Below are 16,132 nucleotides of genomic sequence, written 5' to 3' on the forward strand. Positions count from 1 at the left end.
CTACCGTACTTCTAGTTGTTGTTCTAAAATCTACTGTTCATTTTCATGCGCCCTTGTCCTACATTTTTTTTTGTTCCCATTGTCTTTCTTCCTACATATTCACTATCCTTATTTTTCTTATATATTTGAATAACATTAATTTTAATGGGGTCAAATATTTTAGGTTTCACTGCGGCAATTTCCGTCTAATGCAAATCTGGACGGACATCATATATTTATTTATTTAGAAAGGTATATAAACAAGAAAATTGCAATTCTTTTTGAAAATTATACCATAAGTTATTAGTTTTGACTTTATATAGCTGTACTCGTGTCACTCTTTATGGCATAATTTACTCTTTACTGATACTCCTTACCTGAGTTTATAATTACACAGCACTCGTTCAAAAGAATCATGTGTTATCATAATATTTTCCCTACCCTGAAATTCCTTATTCAAACATACTACTATGATATTATTCTTCTTTTTAGCTGAAGAGCTTCTTTCTGAATCTTTTTCTTATTCTGAAAGCTTTTGCCTTTCTTCTTCACTAATGATCATACTTATTCTTCAGAGTATTAATTTCTGTTAAAAAATATCGTAGTAATTTTTTTTCATCTGAAGATATTAGAAAAATTATTGAGCCCCTCTCTACAAGATGAATATAGGAAGCCTTGTGCATGCAGGCTGAGTACAGTCGAGACGTGTGGTCTCAAGAGGCCAAATCTTGGTAGCCTGACAATGATGACCTTCAAACCAAATTAAGAGGTTATTGCGCTACAAGTTGATTACCTTTTTGATTTTCACATTCACGTGAATCACATTCATTCATTAATTCTGGGTTTTAGTGGAACATTTATTCATGCCGCAAATCTTCATAGGGAAGCTTGACAAGTGCACATTATTTTTTAATTGCAGCACATTATTTTTTAAATGCGATATTTATAAACAAAAATGAATTAATTTTTTGGCTCAGTTTTGTTAAACTGTTAAAGGAACAGTTTGATTTCGTTGGAAAATAGGGTTTTGAGTTGGCGAAGTATTCGAAATTGGGAAATTGCATAATAATATAGGTTCAATGCAATGCAAATTCTTTAAAAAATCAGTAGGATTTAAATGTTGATAAACTTGAATAATCATTTCAATGTTTTAGATTGTTATTCTGAAAGGAAATTCCTCGTAGAGTTTAAAACAAGATGTATAAATCACACTTTTCTGCCTTTTTAATCTCTTTCTCAAAGTAACTAAAAAATATTCCACAGACTTAAAAAAATTTTTTGCTTCTAAGTTAGTGGATCTTTCTTCAAAATGATGTTAAATTTTTATGTTTCACCTTCTTTTAGACAGGCCTATCCAGGACTATTCTTTAATGCCGAAGATACTATACTACCTACCGCAAAACGATATTGCGCTGAAAGCTTTTGCCCTTGCAACGTGTTTCGTACTCATAAAGTTTTGTAATTGACAAGTTTATTAAATGATGTTAATTATTGGTGCATTATTATTGATATATTATAACACAAAAAGACGAAAAGCAAGATAAAAAAACGATAAAAGCACCCATAGCAAGTACATGTAGAGGCTAATGAGGTTTGCAGGAGATAAGCAACTGATAATCATTTTAAAAATTTCAATATTAATATTAGCCAGTAAAAGTTTCTACCGAAAAAGGCATATTATGTAAATCTGGCACTTGATGACAATGATGACACTCTATTGCTAAAATAAAAATAACATTAGCAAGACCATATTTAGATTCACATTAGTAAAGATTTCCGGGTTGCCCTTTAACTCGCAGAACATTTTCTATATTTAAAAAACTGACCGGTTCACTTGATTAAATTATTACCAAACCGAAGGTAGATTGAAGATGTCGCTTCCGATACTGAGGGTTTGTCCGCCGAGAAGAGGGAACGCCATGCCTAAGTGGATAATTGTCCCGTAAAAGAGGTTATATTATATATTAATATGCATCAGTAATTGGGATGAATAACTTCGATAAATTTGTTAGATTTTGGACCGTCTGTCCAATTCGTCAAATGAATAAAAATATAACACAGTACTCACTGCAGTGAGTGACAGAGAGCGCATTTTCTCGTCGACGAAAACTTGAGGTCACGGACGGACAGACAGACGGATAGACGGACGGACGGACGGACAGATGGACAGACAGACAGACAGACAGACAGACAGACAGACGGACATGGCGAGCACAATAGTGTATTTTTTCCATAAATGAGAAAATGCGCTAAAAATGTTGCCATTGTAGCCTATTGTTGCAGTCATAGCTTATTGTTGCCGCCGCAGCCTATTGTTGCAACCGTAGATATTTTTTGCCGGTGTAGCTTATTGTCAGCGTCGTTGTCTATTGTTTCAACTGTAGCCCATTGTAGCTATCGTAGCCTATTGTTGTAGCCGTAGCCTATTGTTGCTATCGTGGCCTATTGTTGCCGTTGTAGCATATTGGTGCCATCGTAGCCTATTGTTGCCATCGGAGCCTATTGCTGCCATCGTAGCCTATTGCTGCCATCGTAGCCTATTGTTACAATCGTATCCTATTGTTGTTATTGTATCCTACTGTTGCTACTGTATCCTATTGTTGCCATCGTAACCTATTGGTGCCATTGTAGCCTATTGTTGCAACTGTTACCTATAGCCATCGTAGGCTAGCCCAAAGGACATAAAAAAATTTCAAATTAATTATGTAAATAATATCTACCAACGGTTCTCAAATATTGAGCTATTGGATGTCAGCCGATTTCATTGTTTGGTTTTCTCCTCATTATTATTGGGATTTGGACAATGTTAAACTTTTCAGTGAATGTGTGTGAGAAATATTGCTCGTCGCCATAATTTTTAGTTTCTGTAGTTGGAAAGGGTTAGGAATTGCTTATAAGCAAATCGAAAGTGAGTAAGGTAGAAAACCGTGTGATTATTTAAGAAAATTTCAAGGTAATTTTGATTCATATTGCCATCACAACAGAATTTTCACATTCCCGTGACGTCAAGAAGAAACCCACTAGATAAATTAATCCCTTTAGTTGGGCTGGATACCATAGCAAGTCGTCCAACAACCTAATGAGATTAACGTCACTAATGAGGTAGTCAAGGCTTTAAAAAGACTGGTTTCAGTGCATGGAATCATTGGTTCTTCACGTGGCCTAAGTGCGCTGTGTAGACCAGACCTTGCTTCTCTCTTGACCGCCTGAAGTAGTTCCTCGACGGAAATTTCTTCAGCAACCTCTTTGCTTCCTGTAGACGGAAAACTCTTGGAAAAGTGAGTATAATTTTATTGTAAATACGAGTATAATATACGCAAATTCGATAGATAAATGCTGCCCGTTCTTCTTATCGCTTACTTAGCTATGTTATTTTTCGGTAAAAGACATTTGGTTGCTCAAAAGAAATTTCTTCAGCAACCTCTTTGCTTCCTGTAGACGGAAAACTCTTGGAAAAGTGAGTATAATATTTTTGTAAATACGAGTGTAATATACGCAAATTCGATAGATAAATGCTGCCCGTTCTTCTCATCGCTTACTTAGGTATGTTATTTATCGGTAAAAGAAATTTGGTTGTTCAACGGAAATTTTTTCAGCAAACTCTTTGATTCCTGTAGACGGAAAACTCTTGGAAAAGTGAGTATAATTCTATTGTTAATACGAGTATAATATACGCAAATTCGATAGATAAATATTGTCATTTCTTGTCATCGCTCACCTAGGTATGTTATTTATGGTAAAAGACATTTGGTTGCTCAAAGGAAATTTTTTCCGCAAACTCTTTCTAAGTGAATGAGTAGAATTACATTGTGAAAAGTGAGTAGAATTCTTTTGTAACTATAATTTTTTGTAAATTCGATAGATAAAAGTTGCCCGTTCTTCTTATCGCTCACTCAGGTATGTTATTTATGGTATAAGGTATTTTACCATTTACCATACCAATGGTATTTTACCATTGATATACTTTAAATGGGAAGTGAGAACAGCTGACTGACAGTATGATTTATGAAGTAGGTGACCGGGAGATGAATTGAAAGATCTTTTGCATTTCCAAAATCGAATTTTAAGAGAGTGTGTTTCTGAGGGTATTAAAAAAATGAAGTGAGAGTTTTTTAAAAATCATCCATAGAATTATCAGCAGGTTAATTATTTAATTTGATTTGTATCTATTCTTGCGACTAGTTAAGATAAATGACCATATCAGACTATGATTACAGTACAGTACTACAGTGCATTACTACAGTACAGTATTAAATCCGCAGGTTAAAATTTGAGCTGTATATATGAAATATGAAATATTCTATAATGATAAAATTTAAATCTGTTTTTCGATTAAATCGTTAAATGATGACACAATTTCTTGCAGATGGTGTCTTGGAACAACCCAGCAAGCATGCTTCCCGAAGGGATACTTTCGACCAACCCATTCGGTAACTATACCGTCGTGGATGCGGCTCCGAAAGAGCTGCTGCACATGGTTGACTCTCACTGGTACCAATACCCCCCACTCAACCCTCTGTGGTACGGACTCTTGGGCTTTGCCATCTTCGTCCTCGGAATGCTCTCCATCGTCGGAAACGCTGTCGTCATTTGGGTCTTCATGAACACGAAGAGCCTTCGATCGCCCGCCAACCTGCTCGTTGTCAACCTCGCCGTCTCCGACTTCTGCATGATGTTCACCATGTTCCCGCCCATGGTCGTGAACTGTTATTACCACACGTGGTCTTTCAGTCCCTTCTTCTGCGAGCTGTACGGTTTCTTTGGATCACTTTTTGGCTGCATTTCCATCTGGACCATGATTTTCATCACCATCGACCGCTACAACGTCATCGTGAAGGGTGTCTCCGCCGAGCCTCTGACTAGCAACGGTTCTCTCATGCGAATCCTCTTCGTGTGGGTCCTATCTCTGGTGTGGACTATCCTTCCCTTCTTCGGATGGAACCGATATGTGCCTGAGGGTAACCTGACTGCTTGTGGAACTGACTACCTCACCGAATCTTCTTTCTCCCACTCTTATCTCTACATCTACGGTACATGGGTGTATGTCCTCCCCTTGGTCATCATCATCGGTGCGTACTCCCAGATCGTTTCTGCCGTGTTTGCCCACGAGAACCAGATGCGCGAGCAGGCCAAGAAGATGGGAGTGAAGTCCCTACGAAGCGAAGAGGCCCAGAAGACTTCCGCTGAGTGCCGACTCGCCAAGGTTGCCCTCATGACCGTCTCTCTCTGGTTCATCGCCTGGACCCCGTACTTGGTGATCAACTTCGCCGGTATGAACAACAAATCCATGATTAGCCCACTTTTCACCATCTGGGGATCTCTGTTCGCCAAGGCCAACGCTGTGTACAACCCCATCGTGTACGCCATCAGCCACCCCAAGTACCGTGCTGCTCTGGAAAAGAAATTACCGTGCCTGTCGTGCAGCGGCAACAATGACTCTAACGACTCCGTGTCGGTCACCACCGCCCAAAGCGAGCAGCCCATCACCGAGAAAACGGAGAGCGCTTGAATTTTTTCCATGGTTTTCCATTGTCCTTAAAACCCTTGACCTAGAGATACTTCCAAAAGTGTTGATTTTGTTTTCGTGTTAATTTGGTTGCTTAGATCACCGATCCTTGTCCTCTTTCTTTCCAATAAACCCTGCAATTGCTTTAAAAATATATCGTGTGTGTAAATATCCTATTGATTAAAACTTTATTTAAGATCAAAAGGCATTAATCTGATTAAACGATTCAAGATTCAGATTTCTTTACTTTTTAAAAACGCAGAAAAATATTTTCGGATCAACCACTAGATAAAAAAGAAAAAGATTTTAGAACAGTAATGGAGTAATTTCACTTAGAATTAGTCAGCCACTATTTTAATAAAATTTTTCTCGTAAACTGATCTCGCTGTATGAATAAAGCATACCTACTGCCTAGTCTAGTTCAGGCAAGAATTTCTGCTGAATTTGCAAAGTTTCCTATACTATAATTGTTTTTACACTAGGCGATAACAGAATATAGATAGGCAGCATAAACATTATTATTACTTATTTTGCAATAGGCAATAACAGAATATAGATAGACATCATAAGCATTATTATTACTTATTTTGCAATAGGCAATAACAGAATATAGATAGACATCATAAGCATTATTATTACTTATTTTACAATAGTCAATAACAGAATATAGATAGGCATAACAAACACTATTATCATTACATATTTTACAATAGGCAACAATAGAATGTAGATATGCATCATAAACATTAGTAGATAATCAATCAAAGGAACATCTGATCACCAGGATTTTGTCATAAGGAGATTGCGTGAACTTTTTATCTACTTTGGATGAAAAAATATGGCATCTGCAATTGTGGCCGGCAAAATCAGTGGAGGAATGCAAGACGTGACATGTGAACACGCATCCAGCAGCTGTTGAGATGGAGTTTAGTTTACCACGTGGTATATTCGCACGCCTGATTATGTTTTGCTTGTGAGCAACACGTGCTTCCCATGGGACTTTCATAATGCAGGTCTACTTAAATTAATAATTAGCCGCTCAAGTGCTACTTTAAAACGGAAATCCGTTTTTTTGTGTGGCCTAATGTTAAAAGAAGTTAATGTTTTGATGGAATTAAATTAAGTTTAATTAAGTTTTATTCTCGATTCTCGGAAATTAAGTTTTGAAGGAATCGACAATTGATATAACATACGAAATAAAATTAACCATTTTTATTTTGAAGTGCGTTGACTGTGAAAAACTTGAAAAACTTGTTTTGCCTACATAACCTATCAGTACTTGTCACAATCTAGTAGCGTTCAATTGGCACACGGCAGGCATTAGGTGTTCACCTGCGACACACATGGCGACTTTATTATCATGAACGAGGCCAATAATAACGGTATCAATCATACAAGCGGTTACTTCCCACGGTGTCTCGAACTTAAATACATCGAGAAATTTCAGCTTTTCACTTTGGAGTGAGCGCAACGAAGAGAAAAGTTAGATAGACGCGTCGAGATGGCCAGAGTGAACATTTCAGCAGTGCTACTCATTGCTCTTTGCATTGCTGGTAAATAATATTAGCAGAGCCTGGTAGTTATCGAATTATTTTCGATAATTTTTAATTTAGAATAAAACTATAAATTATTTTTAAAACTTTACTTGATCATTGTATATATGAATAAGAATTCTGGTATATTAAAGTTAAAAAGACATTACAAAATAAGAAATTATTCAACTGGATGTTGGGAGTAATGATTATTATTTTTCTCTAATTTTGGAAACCAAATTTTAATTTTTAATTAAAAACAATATTTTTGGTGAAGCAAAATGCTAAATTAGACTTATATCATTACTGCTTGTCAGTGTAACTATTTATTTTAATTTGACAAGTTATAAACGAGCATCCGAGGTGGCTTCAATAACAAATATTGCTTCCATCTATTGTTGTTCCGTTGTTAAATGAAAAAAATTTAGAATTTGAATTTAATGAAAACACCATTACACATCGCACCATTACTAATGAAGGAGCAGTCATTCCTGAATTCGGTGTGGTCCATTATTTTTCTCGACTGAACACTTTAATGGCCGTCAGCCATTGAGAAATAGTCACGATGCTGCAACAAAAGTTGACCATCATTAAAGTAATACAAAGTAGAAATAATAAAGTTTCCATTTTAGGGATACTGCAAATGATAAATATCGCAAAAATTATCGAGTATACATTTTTATATCGAGAGTGATTATATTATTTGTAAGCGAACAGTATTCTAGTTATCTGAGATGTTTTCGAACAAACACTAACTATATAATAGCCCCTATAATATATATTATAAAACAAAAAAATATAAATATATAAAAAATAACTAAATTCAAAAGAGAAGTAAAATATTTCTTTTATTCTCAGAGACTAATGTAAGTTAAATTTAGATTAAAGGGAACCGTGGCGAAGAATACATTGTGTTAGGCCCAAACCTGCATATATTTTGCTTCACCTTTTCACCGTTAGTGGCAGATTCGATGACGGCATTTCTCTTTTTTCCCGAAAAATATTCTTGCTTGATTTGGAGCGGTCGCAAGTTCAAGTTTTTTTGTGGCAACGCCGTGCATGGGAGCTCCAAATGCAGCCATTATGACGAACACAAATAAGAAGATCTGATTAAAAAAGTATAACTGTAATTAGCAAAATTATTTAGAAAACTATAATAAGTAAAAATTATACCTTAATTGCCAGTATATGCAAAGATTCGGTGCTGGCGGTACTATTCGTTTAATTTTTCAAATTAATTTAAAATTTATTGAATTGTATTGGTCAAAATGTCAACAATCACACATTACCTGTAGTTTCATATTTTCGGAAAATTGTATTTGCTCAAAACTCTTTATTCGAATTAACAGTACAGATGTAAAAAATTGTAAATGTTTTTAGCCGATTTTTATTGTTAAATTAAATCGCTTTAGTGAAATTCTGCGACACTCCAGAGTAGGTTACGCTGCTTCGCTATACTGTCAATGCAAGACTGGAGCCGAACTCAAATATAGTCACGAGTTCATGACTCCACTAGACCGCTTTTCATTGGCGGTTTTTCATGAGGAACTCACCAATCACAGACGAGAAATCGTCCGCTATGTGTATTTAGATAAGTTTTAATAGTACGGCTGTGAATTCGAGATGGCATTAGGAGGCTTCATACACCTGTTCAAAGAAGCGCTGTAAGCTCAGCTGTTCCATCAAGCTGTCGTTGGGCTAGAAACCACATTGCCAAAGCTCCAGTATATTTAATGAGGTCATACATGGAAAAAATGAACATTTTCTTATTGCTAGATTCATATGACATTCTGAAAATCCCACTGTGATTAGATACTTTTTGTAGACACACGTTTACTTTATTATTGTTAGTTTGACATTGTGTTTGGAATTATGAAAATCACCAAAAAATCACGAAAACTACAATGGCTGCTTCAATTTATCATGAAACCTACAATTTCTGCTCCATTTAATCGCATGGCTACATACCTGGGAAACATTTTTATTGTTAAAATTGAAATTATAATTTCAATATTATTATCATACTGAACATTTAAATTTTCATTCCTATAATCTCTCTGCAGCGGCACAGGCACAATCGTGCGTTAAACTTTGCAGGTAGACACAACGATTACAAGTATTATAATCATTATTATATTTTTCATATAATAGTTTTATTACTATTATCATATTCATCATTACTTTTATTTTCATACATATTTGTTTAATGTTTTCACTCTAGCTGGTCGCTTGCAGAATCATGCGCTGGGCGGTGCGGAAGAAACGGAGGCTACAAGTCTTATCATTATTATCAATCTTTTTAAAAAATGATAGTTTTCATTACTATTGTCATATTAGTCACTATAATTTCATTCCATTTTACCTTGCAGGAACGACCGCATAATCATGCGTTGGACGGTGCAGAGAAAACGGCGGTTAAAAGTCTTTTCATTATTATCATTCTTATTCCAAATGACAGTCTTCATTACTTTTGCCATTTAACCAATATAATTTAATTCAATTTTTGCCGTGCAGGGGCAAATGCACAATCATGCGTTGGACGGTGCGGAGAGAACGACGGTACGACAGGTTGTCAGTGCAACTCTGTCTGTTCAAACTTCGCCGATTGCTGCAGGTTTGAAAGACTTCAGAGTGAAAAGAAAATCTTTATTCACTTTAACTTTGATGAAAGGCTGCAATTATAAATTTTTATTAGTTTTTACTTGTGTCTTAATCTTAGTTAGCTTTAATTTTGACGAAAGGCCTTAATTAAAGCATTTTTATTAGTTATTTAATTATGTCTTAGTCTTAATTTGCTTTAATTTTGATGGAAGCCTCCAATTAAATTATTTTTTATTCATTTTTCATTATGTTTATCATCGAACGAAACTCTTTGAAAAATTACTGGCTTGGGACAAACAACAATATTACTGGTTTGGGAGAGAAATCATCTAAATGGCTTCTCTATGATAAAATATTTATGTCATTCGTTTGCTTGAATCGCTAATCAAATGGAAATTTAGAAGCAAAGAAAATCCCATAAAATTCAATCTTTATAGAAAACGTTTTTATTAATTTAATATATCAGTATGATAACTCCAAAAAAATTTCTGTTGCCTTTTATATAGAGCAGAAAGATGCTCTGCTTTTACAGAGCCCTCATTACAACTTGGAAACAATATAAAAACTAATAATTTTTCTTATAGTGAAACGCTGCATTATTTCAATCAAATTTAGATATAATACTCTTGAATTTAAGATAAATGAATGATTAATTCTACTTCGTTTTAACAGCTTTCTTCTTATCGTACTGAGTAATTACTTTTTTTCTGCAAATTTTAAATTTATTATAATATTTGGTTGCAGTGATTACGAAGCCGTGTGCCTGACTTGCTCTGACCGCTGCGGTGACCCATACGTGTCGTCCGCTCCGTGTCATTGCAACTCTGAATGTTCCTCGCACAACAACTGCTGTTCGGATTACGACGCTCTTTGCGGTCAGTAGTTTTCCCGGTGATTGGCACAGTCCGCTAATCCGCTAATCTGCTAACAGCTAATTAGCGAAGCTAACTTTTTCCTTAGCCGTTGTGCCACACTGTCAGTGTGGCATACCGGCTAAGGAAAAAGTTAGCTCCGCTAATTATCGGTTAGCGGGTTAGCGGACTATGCCCACCACTGACTGTTTTCCATTAATATGACCGTTTTACTTGACAGTTCTACTCATATTACAGACGAATAGTTATAATACAAAATTACAAGCCGCACAAAATTACTCGTAGATGCTTGCATGTGAGTTAATTTTTTCAGGGTGAACTTATCTGTTTAATTAATATTTATGTGTATGGGAGATCAAAAGCTTTGTTTCATATATAGGTTCAAGAAACTTATATATCTCATTAATATGTATATACAACATTATAGTTTTTCCGATATTAGGAATTCCTAGGAAACACGTTCCTTTCCAAAAGGTTTTTCTTCCGCTAGATAAAAAACTAAATTTTTAGCGCATTTTCAGCGTGAATGGCGCAAATGCACTATTGTGCTCGCCATGTCCGTCCGTCCGTCCGTCCGTCCGTCTATCTGTCCGTCCGTGACTTCACGTTTTCGTCGACGAGGAAATGCGCTCTCTGTCACTCACTGCAGTGAGTACTGAGTTATAGAATTATATATTTTATATAGTTATATTTTTTATTGTGTGTACCCTGAACAGGAGGATCTACTGGCGGGTCAGTCACCAATGCCGAAATTCTCGCCATCACTGAAGAGCTCGGCGCGCTGGACGCCAACAACGTGGCTACGTCAGTCGTGATCGACATGCAGGGGAAGACTACGAGCGGGTCTACCGCTGACCTGGCGCCCGGACCGTGAGAACTTTATGATAGGAATATATCATAAAATATATATCAGTGTAATAAGATAATGTTAGAATAAATAATTATGTGAAATGGATGATAAATCTTTGTGACTGGAATATATCATAAAATATATATCAGTGTAATAAGATAATGCTATAATAAATAAATATGTGAAATGGATGATAAGTCTTTGTGACTGTAATATATCATAAAATATATATCTGTGTAATAAGATAATGTTATAATAAATAAATATGTGAAATGGATGATAAGTCTTTGTGACTTTAATATATCATAAAATATATATCTGTGTAATAAGATAATGCTATAATAAATAAATATGTGAAATGGATTATAAATCTTTGTGACTGGAATATATCATGAAAAATATATCAGTGTAATAAGATAATGCTATAATAAATAAATATGAGAAAGGGATGATAAATCTTTGTGACTGGAATATATCATAAAATATATATCTGTGTAATAAGATAATGCTATAATAAATAAATATGTGAAATGGATGATAAATCTTTGTGACTGGAATATATCATAAAATGGTATTTATGTGAAATAAGATGATGCAAATAGGAATAAATATGCGAAATGGATGATAAATATCGTAGATGAATAAGAGATGATGAAAACAAGAATACAGCGTTAGATGATGAGAACAGTGAAATGTATTGTGATGGTGAAAACTGGAATATAGCGTGAGATGATGAAAACAGGAATACAGTATGAGAAGAGTAAAATGTATTGTGATGGTGAAATCTGGGGAAAAATGCGAGATGATGAGAACAGTAAAAAATATATTGAAATGACGAAAGCAGGAATATATAATGAGATGATGCAAGCAGTGTTATATCATGATAATATAGCTGACTGAAGAAGGTGGAGCTTAATGAGAAAATCACGGTTATTTGCAATAGGAGTATATCATGTGATGACGTTGACAGATGTACAACATGGGTGATTCTAACAGGAATGTATCATCAGATGATGCAACACGAAACAAGTCATGAGATATCGTGAAGAGGGCAGATAGAAATAAATCATGATATTCAATAAACAGTAATAAATATCAATATTAAATTGATTTTTTATTATATTATTCACTTTCTAAACACCGTGTCTACTTGCCTCCAGGCTGTTTGTAACCGTTCCTGAACTCACGGCTGACACGTTCGTCCTTTTCGAGGCGCTCAGAGACAACTATGCACCATATGTGAGTATGGGACTTTAATTATATAAGGAGGATAATTGTGCTGAATTTAAAAATTGTTCATTTACCTTAGTTTAAAAAATTCATCTCACAAGAAAATAATTAAATAAACAAAACAAGAATTGAAAAAAAAAGGATTCATTCATATCATTTTTGGTGTATAAATAGTTGTTGTTTACCTAGATTTATTTATTAATAGTATACATATTTCACCCTCGCGTGCTTTTTCATTTTTCGAGAAACACTTCTCCTGAGACATGTCTACTTTCATCGATACCGTATCACGTAGATTGAAATCAATACTTCCAAAATCCATGAAATAATGCTTGGTAATTTCAAAGCTCGCTTTAAACCGCTACTTGATTTTGTCGGGACATATATCCGACAAAATCTATATAATATATAATCTATATAAATATATCTTAAATCTATATATCTATATTATATATAATTTGTAGTTGATATTTTCAAAGCTCGCTTTAATCCGCCACTAGATTTTGTTGGCACCAAAATCCACGAAATAATTCTTATTTTTGAATTTATATTTTGCTTTAATGCACTTCTTGATTTTATTGACAATTTTTCTGAAGTTTGGGGATTTGAGCAGACAAATGTGGCCGAAGACAACACTCTGGCAGAGCAGGCTGAGGTGGCTAGCTTCTTGGATGCAGTGTTAGCCACTCCTCTCATGGTCAGGCTCGATCAGTTCATGACTGAGAAGCGTGAGTCAATCTAGGTTTATAAGTTTAATAGATTTATCATATTTTCTGAAGAAATTTGAGATAATTTATGCATTGCTTGAATTTCCAGGTAACTGCTGTGAGATATTCCTTCTTTCGTGGATGCATTATAGCTTATATTTTTATTATAGCATGATCACTGTTCAGATTACTATACTGAATTTGAAATCGGTAAATTAGGTGATGGATCTGATGTAGATACAAGTCGAAAACTTGTAAGTAAGGTATTTTTTAATCTCAACTTGATTCATTTTTTTAAATTCTATTGCTGGTAAGATTTTTACGCAATTTATGGGTGTAATCAAAAATGACCGCATTGACCATAACAGCAATTCTGAAGTACATCATCTATACTCTAATTAAATTATCATAATGTATATTAGTGAGCATTTTAATGACAAAGCTTATATTACAAATCGTGCTTGAAAAGAACTTCATTAGGTGTAAGTTTCTAAAGATAGATAAAATTGGAGTGCTGTTCCCAGCTATGTATTAAGAGAACACCGAAAATGGAATTATTTACAGTGGTGGTACGAGCTTTGAATGAGTTACGTTGACACATGTCACTGTTTCTCATCCTTACGGCCACTTTGCAGATTCCGGCCTAAATTTAAATTTCTAGTTGCGTTTAACTTACTAATCTAATTTCGGTGATCTTCATAACTAGGCCACACCGAGCTTTTGATGTTAAATATGCACTCGTAACACAGGCATAGAATTTATGCAGCTAGTCAAGAATATCTTGAATAATGGGTGTGGATGATGTTTAAGAATAGTGTTGACACATTTTATTTTTAAAGAGTTGATCACGGGAACCCTGCGCCAGAACATCGAGGAAATCTGGTTCACTCTGTACTCTCGCTCTGGGTCCACTCTGGGATCGTCTGGGTTCGAGCACAGCTTCGTGGGGGAGCTTGAGGGGGGTGACGTGGGGGGCTTTCACAACTGGGTGAGCTACGAGATTGAAGAAGCTGCGGGTAACACTAATTACCGAGGCTACATCGAATACACGGACCTCGGAACATCTGTGAGTTATTAGTCAAGTCAATAAAAAAAGTATATAAAAGTTAAAATTCTGTTATTAAAAATATGAGTTGAAAACTCTTATTATAAATTGTTATAATAAATTCAAAATTTGCTATTGAATTTCGATTAATATAATTTTTAGCATTTTGCTCAGCATTAATTTATCGATAAGCTCGTCATTTTATCGTTTATATGGACGAACAAAAGGAAAAACAACTTATCCTTTAATCTATACATTCGCTACTCGATGCATTGATTAACTCAAAAAAGTCTCAACCGTGGATCCATAGGTAAATTCGGTTCTCCATGGATCTTTATCTTCAATATTGGAAGTTAATAATGTTTGCTATTCTCTTTACTCCTCGATACTCTGATGAATTCTGTCTCTTCAGGGCTACGTAAACATAATGAGGAATTAATTATCCCTTTTATTTTTGGAAAGAAGTCTTTACTATGAAAACCATTTATCAATTCTGTTCTCTTCCGGGCTACGTTCCCACTAAAGGAAATTAATAATTTTTAATTAAATAATTTAATTGATAATCTTTAATTAAATTATTTAAGTAATTATTTTCAATTAAATAATATAATTAATAATTTTTAATCAATCAATTCAATCAATAATGTAATTTAATTTTGATCAATTCTGTTGTTCTCAGGGCTACGTGTTCACCAACCAATTCACATGGTACGACGCTGAGAAACCCATTGGGGGATATCTGATCGGAACGTCACCAGAGTACGAGCTCGCCGTCTACACGCTGTGTTTCTTCGCGCGACCCAACGCGCAGTGCCACGTACAGACCAACGGCGTCGAATATTTCATACAAACTTACGAGCTCCAATCTAACGGACTTACGCTTGTTGGTAGCGCGTATCCCGGCGTGGTGTAAGCTGAAAAAATTACGTTTGCGTTAACGACATTTTTGTCATTCCGTTTAAGCAATATATCAATTTCCTTCGTATCATTTCTCTACCTTTTTACACTCAACTATTGGTGTTCGATAAGTAAATAAAACAAATGAAAGTTTTGTATGGGAGATTGATAGAAATTTCACTGCAATCACGCATTAAAAGCAATCAAAAATGTTTAAAAATAATTGACGTACATTCAAATTTTTTGTATAGATTTTAAGTTATGAATTTCTTTCACCCACTGCATCGAAAAGTAAATTTTTGCCTAATACACTGAAAATGTTTTCCATGTTATTTATATCCTATTGCTATTACAAGTAATGCAATGATGCTTCATTCCAACTTATTTATTTAGATGAGATTTACTTTTGATCAAAATCCAAGCTAATGTAGCAACTGCAAATTTTTTTCCGTGTCAAAATAAGTCTATGGCAAGAAAAAAAACAACTAGCGTAAAAACAAGCGAATTTTAAGCTCGTATTCACATCGTTGTCGCTTGCGATCTCGAAAAATGTTCAGCGGAAATTAGCACGACATTCTTTCAAAATAATTCCTAATAAAATGATCTTATCTGGTAACTTTTATGACTCAAAAAATATTTTCGTACCTGCATATCCTTTACGATCCCTACCTTAACGATCCCTACCTTAACAATCCGTACCCTAACGATCCGTACCTTAACGATCCCTGCCTTAACGATCCCTACCTTAACAATCCCTGCCTTAAAGATCCCTACCTTAACGATCCCTACCTTAACAATCCGCACCCTAACGATCCGTACCTTAACGATCCCTACCTTAACGATCCCTACCTTAACAATCCGTACCCTAACGATCCGTACCTTAACGATCCCTGCCTTAACGATCCCTACCTTA

The 16,132-nt window shown here is 35.1% G+C and overlaps 2 protein-coding genes and 1 long non-coding RNA gene across 5 annotated transcripts; 2 read left to right on the forward strand and 1 right to left on the reverse strand.

The window, feature by feature from the left end:
• The first annotated feature begins 3,122 nt into the window (after nt 1-3,122).
• On the forward strand, nt 3,123-5,639 carry LOC108673002 (rhodopsin). Of its 3 annotated transcripts, none has more exons than XM_018160767.2 (2): nt 3,123-3,257; nt 4,346-5,639. In XM_018160767.2, the coding sequence occupies exon 2, from the start codon at nt 4,346-4,348 to the stop codon at nt 5,486-5,488; it is 1,143 nt and encodes a 380-aa protein (XP_018016256.1). In that variant the 5' UTR covers nt 3,123-3,257; the 3' UTR covers nt 5,489-5,639. The 3 variants fall into 3 exon arrangements, with proteins under 3 accessions (XP_018016256.1, XP_018016257.1, XP_018016258.1); XM_018160768.2 differs by lacking the exon at nt 3,123-3,257 and adding an exon at nt 3,387-3,436; XM_018160769.2 differs by lacking the exon at nt 3,123-3,257 and adding an exon at nt 3,542-3,615.
• A 1,289-nt stretch (nt 5,640-6,928) lies between these two features.
• On the forward strand, nt 6,929-15,542 carry LOC108673003 (uridylate-specific endoribonuclease). Its single transcript, XM_018160770.2, has 8 exons — nt 6,929-7,038; nt 9,532-9,631; nt 10,363-10,493; nt 11,207-11,360; nt 12,501-12,579; nt 13,184-13,298; nt 14,117-14,343; nt 15,002-15,542. The coding sequence occupies exons 1-8, from the start codon at nt 6,987-6,989 to the stop codon at nt 15,233-15,235; spliced, it is 1,092 nt and encodes a 363-aa protein (XP_018016259.1). The 5' UTR covers nt 6,929-6,986; the 3' UTR covers nt 15,236-15,542.
• Nucleotides 7,256-8,489, reverse strand: LOC108673004. Its single transcript, XR_001930947.2, has 3 exons — nt 8,307-8,489; nt 7,964-8,123; nt 7,256-7,585 (listed from the first exon to the last, which is right to left on the reverse strand). It is a non-coding gene; the product is annotated as an uncharacterized LOC108673004 (long non-coding RNA).
• Nucleotides 15,543-16,132: the final 590 nt, after the last annotated feature.

The sequence above is a fragment of the Hyalella azteca genome, unplaced genomic scaffold (assembly GCF_000764305.2).
Source record: "Hyalella azteca isolate HAZT.00-mixed unplaced genomic scaffold, Hazt_2.0.2 contig15775, whole genome shotgun sequence".
NCBI classification, from domain to species: domain Eukaryota; kingdom Metazoa; phylum Arthropoda; class Malacostraca; order Amphipoda; family Hyalellidae; genus Hyalella; species Hyalella azteca.

What these genes read in the sequence shown, in the direction of transcription:
- LOC108673002 (XM_018160767.2), top strand. Translation starts at nt 4,346, where the DNA reads ATGGTGTCTTGGAACAACCCAGCAAGCATGCTTCCCGAAGGGATACTT.
- LOC108673003 (XM_018160770.2), top strand. Translation starts at nt 6,987, where the DNA reads ATGGCCAGAGTGAACATTTCAGCAGTGCTACTCATTGCTCTTTGCATT. An exon ending in AACTTCGCCGATTGCTGCAG is followed by an intron (nt 9,632 to 10,362) that starts GTTTGAAAGACT and finishes ATTTGGTTGCAG; the next exon opens with TGATTACGAAGCCGTGTGCC. An exon ending in ACACGGACCTCGGAACATCT is followed by an intron (nt 14,344 to 15,001) that starts GTGAGTTATTAG and finishes TGTTGTTCTCAG; the next exon opens with GGCTACGTGTTCACCAACCA.